Source organism: Spea bombifrons, chromosome 2 (assembly GCF_027358695.1).
Source record: "Spea bombifrons isolate aSpeBom1 chromosome 2, aSpeBom1.2.pri, whole genome shotgun sequence".
Taxonomy (NCBI): domain Eukaryota; kingdom Metazoa; phylum Chordata; class Amphibia; order Anura; family Pelobatidae; genus Spea; species Spea bombifrons.
The window spans coordinates 110,429,436-110,440,335 of NC_071088.1; the positions used below are offsets into that span (position 1 = coordinate 110,429,436).

Consider the following 10,900-nt stretch of genomic DNA (forward strand, 5'->3'; position numbering starts at 1 on the left):
TTACTTCTAAAAAAAATGCCCCACTCTGTGTGGAAGAATACAAAGTCTGCTCCCCAGATTTCCACAACATGAAAACCTTTCCACTTTCCTTTTGTTTGATAAATCTGGTTCCCACCAGTGTCCAAGCTGGGCGTACAGATAAAAAGCCCTTTGGTTCTGGAACATTGTAATATTTTTCTCAGTGGGGAATTTGGTTTCTTGGCATGTATATACTTCAGGTCTCCGACAATATTTAATTCAATAACGTTAGTAAATCCTATATCCCTTAACAGAAATCTCATAACTGCCATTAACAGTGGCAGATCTACAGTGATTGAAAAAGGGGTATAAAAGGCATATAATCTACTTAGGATAGAAGTTGATTTGGGGCAAACTTGAAGTTATCACCATAGTAACCAACTGAATGCTCCTGCTGATTGCACCATATTAAGCACGATTTAATAGAATTGTTCCAGTTTAGCCTAAATAAATATCTCCCACAATCTGATAGGTGTGAAATAAATCATTATAATCACTCTTTGCACATCATCACAAGCCATGACCTACTACTAGCCAATTTCACATCTTTCAGTGTATCAAGGGTTAATCATAACCAAAACACGCATAAGTTAAGTGCTGTGTAGCTGTCCCAGCCATGTTTGAATGAATACAGTTGCAATCTTCAGCTAACTATAATGAAATTTACCATCTGAAGAAGAACTCTGTGGTTTTGAAGGCTTATATGATTCCACGTCATTTTTCTTTGTTGGCTTTATAAGCCGTTTTACCTGTGACTTTGTTTTCTATTTCAGAATTACAGTTTGTATAGTATGCGTTAATGCTTGAAAAATGTAAAATTATTGTAAACAAAGTTAAAGAATATCATGCAAAAAACAGAAGATTGCAACTTATTGAGTCGCTACACATTGTTTTGGAAGATAATTCTGGCTTTCTATACCTACATACATATACAATTTCTATTTAGATGTTGAGATTTCCAACTATACATTTGGGGGTTTATGTGTTAGTTGCACAGGTTGGCTGACATTGTAGGTTTGTTTTTTTGTTTTGTTATAATAACACTTGCCATGTGACCTACCATTCCATGAACTTCTGATTTCCAATGTCTTTTTACAGAAGGATACAAACCTATAGCTATGCAACAACAAGTCAAGCATTGAGCACCATGGCTATGGAAAGACAGTGATTTCATTCATTTGCGACCCCTGCCATCTCGTTCCTAAAACAAACCGGCTTATCGGCTTGCTGTTACCCTGCTACAAACCGGCACTGGCGAAATACACCTTTTTACATTTTTTAGTTTGCTAACTATGATACTGTACACATACCATACCTTTCAATGTCTTTGTATATAATATCAGTTTGACTTTTTTTCTACACTATGTGATGTGCAGAAAAAGCAGAGTGGTATAACTTTGGTCCAACTGGTTGTGCTATGAGGTAATATAATTGCCATGTTCGACAATGACCCCTTTAATAGGGCAGAGGTTAATGTATAGAGCCCTATTTATCAGTGCAGGACTATCAGTGCATTCATACTATAATCAGTCACTAGTGCATACTAGGTAGTTCTGACCCCATAGGCACACAGACTGGGCATAGGGGATTTAAGGCCTGTGTAACAATGAAAACAAAATATTCCACACTGAGGACTGTTCGGTTTTAAATATTGAACTACTGATTATTTAAAAAGTTATCATCCAGGAATGCTCTATATATATAAGGCTTCTATGTTGAATGAACATCCCTTGTGTAGTCTTTGTTTGCCACCAGAGTGACAATAAAGTTTTTATTTGCAACCGCATTGCGGCTTAAGGGCAGGAAGGGCATATGATGATCATGTACGCCCCATGGTGTGCAATAATGTTGGTGTCACAAACACTCATGAACCATCTGTGTGGTGGTGCAATTCAAACAGGTGACATGGCAGCACCAATGGAAGGTACAGTGACACCGCTCAGTGACTTTCTCGGCCCTGGTCCGGTAGCCTCTGCCGCAGCACAGAAGCTCACAACCGTCAAGACCTAAAGAGGTGCTGTTGCAAATCCGTCCTGTAGTTCCAGTAGTCCCTGCCTTTTCACTGTGACTGCAGAAGTTGGGAGACTTTTCAAAGTATACAAGGTCCCTTGATGATGGCATGGCATGGCTGGGGTTCTCAGGTTCCAGGTGTGGGACATCACTACGAGAGTTCCCCCGATTGCTACCATTGTTGCTGTAGGTGACCTTTGAGGCACCATCGAACCGATCCTTTAAAGCATCTCCCACAGCGCGGAAAGGGGGTAACCTCATCCAGCAGGTCCGGAGAGAACAGGACCCTGACATACCATGACATTTACACTCCTGTCGCATCTCTGAAAGAACTGTCTGGAAAACACAAGCAGAATGATAACTGTTAACATTGTGTGATACCTAACATAAATTGTCTATTTACTTGCATTACACAAATAGTCATAGTAAACCAGTGCAAAAAAAATGAGGAAACAGTGGAATTTGTGTCATACCTCTTGTAGATGGGGATCTAGCACCCACTGTCTGATAACCTAGTGTGACATAAGAGGGGCATCTATGTTGTAATTTATACTTATACTTGTAAGCAGTACAATTGAGTTTCTCACCTTGAAGAACATATACAGATAAACATACTCCAAAATAAAATAATACTATCTACATGACTGTTAAGTACTTAACATAAGGGTCTATTATTTGCTATTTACGTAACAAGTCAAACGTGAAGATGTGAGCAATATTAAGTGCATCTTTTTAATAGATCTACTAATTTATACTTATTAATAATTAATGCTACTTGGCTACAGGAATGTATTTCAATATGCAGGAATTAAAATATTGCTTAAATGTTAATTAAAATACTATGACCCCATGTATCCAATGTGATTATTGGCCCATGCTAAAGATCACTTCTACTCACCATTCTTCCTGCCTGATTATTATGCAAATTAACCAGGTATTTCAGGTCTCTCCCTCTCTCGCTGGAGTCCACAAACTCCCGTCCTATATAACGACCAAATTCAATGTTGTCACTACAGCCTCCCCAGTGCCAATCGGGCCCTCCAGGGCCTCTCCGACGGTAATCACAAGAGCAGGTCTCAATAGACCCCTCTGAGCAGGACCGGGCCACTGAATGAGTTACTCCTGCACTGGTGATGGCAAATATGAATGCTGTTTCTCTGCAGCCTGTTAAACAAGGATAATATCTATTAGCAGATAGACATGCATACAAGGCACTGACCAAACTAAAGGACTGTTTGTAAATTAACATGAGGTTAGATTCCAGAAAAGACCAATTGAACTTGAAAGGTATAAATCACAATTGATTTTTACATAAAATTGAATTACACATGGGTTTATTTAATGTATGTAAATATAGTGGTGTTGCAACCAAACAATGCTTCATCAGATTTCCCCTCCTTGCCGTCCATCAAATAATGCACCTAGCCAACCAAGCTATGCCACCCTTGGAGGTTTGGACTATGATTCCTATCATAATGTAGTGTTTCCTATGCCTGATTATTGTGTTGTTACACTTAAAGTATCAACATCACCCTACATAGGTTGTTATAGACTAGTAAAGCTACCACTACCAGTGTAAATCATAGCAGTTCATCAACTCAAAGCATGCAGATGGAGTGATGGAGGTTATCTGCACTGGGCCATTATGTTCAACTGGGCTATCAACAAATAAAAATGTTTCAAAATAAACTTTGTAATAAAAAAATCATTAAAAACATAATACAGTTTTCTTAAGCTAACATCTACAACCTGTAGGTTTTACATATATTGGATATTCTGTTAGATGCAGAATTCCAGGTACCACCTCTGAACATTGTTCTTACAACATTATCAATTATTGCACCTTGACTACTCCACCTCACCGCCCCCCCCACACTGTGGACACCATTAACCACTAACCTCTGTTAATAATTTTTCCAAACACCTGATTTCCAGGTCCTGTGGGACAGTTCCATCGCCTGTTTCTGAATTGCCACTTGCACTCTCGAACGGCACTCAGCAGGCCTCTAGTGATGCTCTGGAGAATTCCGGGGTTCTGACGAATTAGCCGCCTTTGCTTCCTGCTTAAGAGCTGCAGACTGTGATCTAGCACCAAAGGGACAGGCCCATTGTCTGATCCGGGAAGGACATTACCAGTAGTAGCTACGTTTACTATCCCCCTGCAAGACACAACAAAAAATGTATCAAACTGGAATTCAAATATAAAAACAATGGTTTATTCTCGATTTCATAAATGTTTAAAAGTCAGGCATGTGCAAAGGCCCGAATGGGGCATCTGATGCTCTTTGTGTGTTATAGGAATCAACTATACTAGGATGATGTGAATTGTAGTCCAACAGCATTTGATGGTCACAGAAGACCCAATTGAACACTTAATTGATCAGATTGATCATATTAAGCACAAATCTGTCAAAGAATAGCAAATATAAACAATAATTCAAAGCCGTGTATACTGCTGTATAATTGCACAGAACTTTTTGGATGGGATTTTTTTATCCAATGGGATAATTCTCTTTTTAACATTCATCCAACAGATTTATAAAATTGCACATTGATTTTTCCTTCTTTATGATGTTTCATTGGTGCTATACACTATAGGGTATCTCATGAATGACTTTTGTATGAATATGTCTGACTAGTGTTCTCTTATCTGGCTTTTGATAGATGTGCTTTAATTAATTCAGTGATTTGACAAAATGTGTTCTATATGATCCATGTCAGGGTCAATGAGCCTTTTAATGCATAATTAATTTAAAGGAGAATTGTCATTTTTAGCATTACAAAGTTTGTTAGTTAAGGTCTAAAGATCTTCGGCTCATTATATAATTATATAATATAATTTCCCGTCCCGAGTTTTCTTCTTCTTTCCTCTAACTCAGCCATGTAAAGGCTGCATGAACCAATCAACAACAGTCAGCAACTTAATAATAGGCAGAGATAAAATAATGGAAGAAATAATAATGCTGTTTCGTCACTGTATATGGTGGGCTCTAATACTTATATATTGTTTGTTTTAGTTTATAAACAAACCTATAACTATTTACATAGCATATAGATAACTGTAAAATGTATTATTAAAGGAGTGACAGTACTGCTTTGAGTTTACCACAGTGATGTGTAAAACAAAATTCATACTTTTTTGCATTTCAAAAAAATCACTTTCGGGAAAAAGTAGAAGTTCTGTGTCTAGCCAAGAAAAAGTCAATGGAAAAAGGTATCATAGGAAGATTCTGAATTAAATACATAGAAATAGAACTATTTCTTGAATAACCGCATTATTTGTCAGGTATGTACATATAAAACTTTTTCTTTCATTTTTTTAGAGTTTACAAATCTGTTTCAATTGGAAAAGTGAATTAATGTTTATAGAAGGCATATGGAATGACCTTGGAATCTCAATGTAATCTTCCTGTCCCAGGGTCAGATGACTTAAAGCCAACAATAATATCTAAACTAACCCACACAGTATATGTAGAAGCAAGACATAAGACCTTATACATATGGACAAATCACAGCTTAGTAACACAACATAGGATATCTATGTGACATTAAAGTACAGGTAGCTATTTTAACAGATCTTGGCCAACACAAGCTAATTGGTGAAGATGGACATTGCTACTCAAAAATACCAAAATAGCCTCCTGTAGGGAGACACTGCATTGCATGTTACAGATGCACTGGCTCTAGGTGCAGGGCAGGTTAAATGTAACAGCAACTAATAGTAAGCTTGTACTAGTACAGGCTAGTTGTATTATTATGGAAGGTGTATTTTAAGATAAATGCAGCATGGTGGTACTTTACAGCAGTAGTAGTGCAGCCATATATGCAACAGGTGCAATGAACTGGGTAAGCAACCCTACAAATCACAGCACAGTGTAGACAAGTTTTCAGTGTCATATACTGTTGTCAAGAGGAGATCAATCATATTATGGTGTCTGGTTAAACAAAACCGTGTTAAACAACATAATATTGAAAAACACTTTTTTGCAATGATTTTGGTGTTGCATTAATCAAACAGAAGAGGTTATTGAGATGGTTAGGTACAGGTAATTATTAAGGCATTGCAATATGTACTTTTGGATGGAGGGTTGATGCATCCTGGAGGATAATTCAGGAAATGCCTGGACTTTACATGCTATGTATGTAGATGTCTATTTGAGGCTGCTGATGCAGGTCCATAATGCACCTTTATCAGTTTAAATTTTTAGCACAGATTAGGTGCAGGAAATATTGGACATTAATGCTGATGCCAGGTGGATGTAGATTGAATGCAGGTGATGAGGGTGCAAGTTAGGTATAAGTTAGGTGCAGGTGTTCCTGCCCTCAGTGTAAAAGTTCCATTTCAGAGGTGGTGGTCTAGGACAGCTGGACTTGCTGTATCATTGTGGATGTACGGTAAATTAGGTTACTCCTATTGTTATTGGGTGGTCAGATTAATTCAAATTTGCTGAGAGCTCAGTTAAAATATATATATAGAAGCATTTAAGGCAGGGCTATCATTATCCCTACAGTTTGCAGTTATTGTGATCGCAAAATACACTATTACTGGTGAAAGGTAAATTACTTACCACCATTTACCGCTGTTATTCACAGCCATCGTATTTGAGAGAGAAGAAAATGCTAAAACCCAGAACGTCTTAAGGCCGGCCAGAAACGCGAGGATCCTCATGTCTGAGTTGGGTACAGAAGGTCCAGCAGGTGTTTGGAGTTATTCAGCGCAGGCTGCTCTCAGGTCAGCACTGAGATGTGCTCATTCCCCGGCACTGATCCCGGTTATGGGGTTTAAGCTCTGCTCAAAGTGGTCCAAACTGAGCTTAAAATAGTTTTAGGCAAAGACTTAACCTTGAGTGCTCTTAGGTCTCTGGTGCAAGCTAGGGCAAAGGAATACCAGCAAACCTGCAAGTCGCTTCTAGTTTCAGCTCGAGATGGGATGAAGATCCAGTTGTGAACGTTGTGTCGATCCTAGTAAGCACTAAATAAGCAGACATCGGCTTATCCTAACAATGAGGACCAAGGGACATGTTCTGCTCCTACTGAGTAGGTGACACAGCGGTCAGGAGCTGTCTTTCCATCAGAGGAGGCCAGAGTGAAAGAAGGTGGGGAGAGAGATTAATACCCTTAATGTCCATAGAACCCAGATCAGTCATTGTACAATTCCTCCCCAATCCTTCTCTGCATGACAGCCACTAAATCCAACGCAGAGGGGGCAATCCTCCCACCCCCACATCTTCAGATTTTACTGAAAAAAAATCAAAAGCCGGGGGAGCTTTTTGTTCCTTCAGTAACTCAACAACACAGTCTACTGTATGTTTCTTTTTAGCTTTTGTAAAGACTTGTTAAAATATTCCAGCTAGTAAAAGCTCTGGTGATAAGTGTATGAAGTGGGAGATGGGATGGTGGCTGAGCTATCTCCCATATGCATGGTTTATGACAGACACCAGGTTCTGTGCCATCTGCGTGGAGTTTGCAGGTCTTATTTGTCCTGATCCCACACAGTCCTCCACTGCCTCTCCCCTTCCTGGAATATCCTATCACACTGGCATTAGAGGCTTCTATCCAAAGAGGATACTTTGGGAGCTCAGCATCTCTGAGGTTTCTTTAGTGGCTTTTTACTCTTGAGTTTTTTTTTAACTTTCACTTTTTTGGCAGCTGTTCTACATACGTCATGTTGGTTTAATTCTCCACTAACTAAAATACTGTATCTACTTTTCACCCAGGCTGGGAGATTCTTTAACATTATGTCTGATCGCATTGCAACATTTATTTAATAACAGCCTACACCATAAGCCTTTGAATGGTTTGTAGCCATGACTTCTCTAAAGCATGATCAGATTGTGTTCTATCTGTAAACTTTTTTTTATCATCTTCATTCTTATATTCTTCAATATAAGAATGAGAGTGAACATTAAGTCACCTAGGCTTGTGTTTGTGTCTATACCACAACCCCCTTTTCCATTGAAACTCCAGTGTTCTAAAACTTTCCTGCAGTGCAACATATGTATGAAAAGAGGCAGGGAACACCCCACTCATTCAGATGAATGTATGGTGCTGACGAAAAGTTGCATACTTCTTTGATTATATGTTCACTGTGTTAATTATATTTTTTAATTTCCCCTTTCTTGCACCTTTTGTGGTGTTACCCATGGGGGTTTGGACAGCCCGTCCATCAAGTTGTCGACTTGATAAAGTTGGCAGAGGAATATTGATTTAGGGAGAGAGCTTTTGGCCAAGTAACACACATCTCTCCCACACAAAACCCCAGCTCTCACAGCTGCTCCCATAACCTCATGCATGCAGCCAGAGTGGCAGAGTATATAAAATAGGTTATAGATATCTGGAAACAGTATTTGAATGTTTCTTGGGTTTCGCCCCTGCGACTGTTACTGTTGCTTCTTTTGAAATGATATCCAGGCACTCTTTTGTGTGTCAGCTAGAGGCAAACAACGCAAGATTGTACAATGAATGCAAACCAAGGGAATGTATTTATTAATATTACATTACTCATATGCCATACCTAGATTAGACAGTGGAATATAAGTTATGAGATAAACAAAATATATTGTTATACTGTAGAAGGCACATTCTAAGGGCGTACTAGAACATATAGGCTGGTGTTAGTCAATAGGAGAACCTTTGAAGCTGTTCTGATCTATAATTTCTATTCTGAGGGCCTGGACAAGACTGTGCCTTCCCTGACATTTGTCAACTCACACCATCTCACCCCAACACAACAACCCTCAAGTAAATCCTCTCAAACTTTCATTCCCACATTAACACACAAATGTCAATGTAATACTCAGCCTAACCTCTCAAAATCCCTCACATCTACCATGCCTGTGATGCTTATATCTTATATACCTGTATCTATCTGACATTTCTAGCTTCAGCCAATGCTACACCCAATCAGAGGTGGGACAACTCTGGTTCCCTCCTTTAGTAAACCTAGCGATGATGTTGAGGCTCGTAGTGTTGCTGCTTGATGCACAAGTACAGTAATATAATATGGGTAGCCAGTAATTACAAAATATTATGAAAACTATATCTAGATCAAGTAGATAAAGGGGTAGCTACTAGGGAAAGCTGCATGCATTGGACCTGGACAGGTTGCCCTTTTGCCCTGCAGTAAATCTACTTGTTGGCTACTCCTGTGTAGAGGAACTCCAACCTGCTCACTCCTAGGCATTGTCAAGAAAGCATTAGCTACGCAGTGATGGCAGGGTGGCAGGTCCAGGGGAGTGAGAGTCCCCTTGATCCAAAACCATATTACCTTCTTGGATGATCAAGTCCCCGATGTCCCGCTGCCCAATGGACTGGTTACAAGGGAAATCTTTGATCTTGCCAACCGGCCTATTTATTATAGATATGATGTCATATCCTGGCGCTCCATGTATTACAGGCTCTGAGCTCCTTTTAATGCATTGAGGATTCCAATCGTGGAGGAGGTTGATAGGGGCACTGCCCTAAAACAGCACCAAAGATAAATACACCAATGCAGCTACAGCTTTATGCGCAGGTCTGCGGGGGTTTTAACATAGCTTGTATGAAACATGTGAAGTCTCATCTCCCAAGCCTATGTTAAAACCACTTTGCAAAAAACATTTAAGAACAGATGTAACATAATTCCATTGAGTAAAAACAGCTTTTTACTCAAAAACTTAAAGCCTCTCATTGGCATTATAAACAAGGTATATTGGTGTAATTTTTTTTACAACTTTAAAAACTATTTTACTCCATTTTGTAACATTTGTTTCCATTTGAAGATGAGACCTCTGAGGTCCCAGAAGGTTAAGGTTAATGGCCCATTAAAAGATATATTCAACTGAAGACTCCATCATCTTGCACTAATACAACTATATACGTTTTCCTTACTAATTTTCAGTACGGAAGGGGTAAAAAGAAGGGAAGATGGGGCATTGTAACCCTGAATTAAAGATTTTGGGTCTCTGCCTGACCTGAATGTTTTCCTAATTTTTTAAATTTAATTTAGGCAGCATTTACATACAGATTGGATCCTTTCTGCACTGTTTTATGGGCTTATCCATAGTTCCATTTGGTGGCAATGTCTTGGAAGGAGATGGACACCATGTAGCATGCCCTGAAGGTACCTCTGACCCACTGTACTACAGGACCATTTGTCTAGGTCTGCCCTCTAGGTTGAAAGTTAACAGCCCTGCCATGAAAGCATGTAACTGTTTACTAATTATATTCAGGGTCATCCTTAATTATAATGGGCCCTAGTTTAAGGCCTCAAGTCAAGCCATACCTGCTGCAGTGCAGTGGAAGTCTGTGCTGCCTGTAATATTCTTCAGTCCGTGCAACACTTGATAAGCTCCTAGATATAATGTCATATCTTGGCCCTCTGTGACAATAGGTAGTATACAGACCACGAAGAAGGAATCGCTCATGGAGAGATCTGTTCCAGTGGTAGCACAACCTACACAGCTGTTGAGTGGACTCAGGGGTCAGCTGCGGTGGGCCTCTATGGCTAGCCTGGGCTATTGGCAGCATGTTTTACACTATAGTAAAGACGGGCCTGTTCAGATTAGAAGGGATTTGAGGGTGACAAATTGCCCATAAACCTGTTCCAGATCAGAAGAACATTAAGATACGTAGTATTTAAACTGTTTGTATCCCTGATATCTGGATATCCACAGAGAAAAGTCGTCTTTTTTCATTCATGTAGAGTTTTCATAATTTAATGCAGTTATTAATTTGGAGGAATTAAGTGCATAGAACAATGAAATGTAACATCAGGGACACCATCACATGACTTATTTTCACACGGTTAACCCTTTCAGAACCAATTCCTCCTTCAAATTGCATCTTGTCTGACAGAGAAAGGTTTGCTGATAATCTCCAAGAATTTACATTT

The 10,900-nt window shown here is 39.2% G+C and overlaps 1 protein-coding gene across 1 annotated transcript; it reads right to left on the reverse strand.

Moving 5' to 3' along the window:
• Positions 1–1,847: 1,847 nt before the first annotated feature.
• On the reverse strand, positions 1,848–6,985 carry WNT1 (Wnt family member 1). The gene is made up of 4 exons (XM_053457661.1): positions 6,597–6,985; positions 3,928–4,187; positions 2,927–3,192; positions 1,848–2,364 (listed from the first exon to the last, which is right to left on the reverse strand). The coding sequence occupies exons 1-4, from the start codon at positions 6,695–6,697 to the stop codon at positions 1,873–1,875; spliced, it is 1,119 nt and encodes a 372-aa protein (XP_053313636.1). The 5' UTR covers positions 6,698–6,985; the 3' UTR covers positions 1,848–1,872.
• Between the last annotated feature and the right edge of the window lie 3,915 nt (positions 6,986–10,900).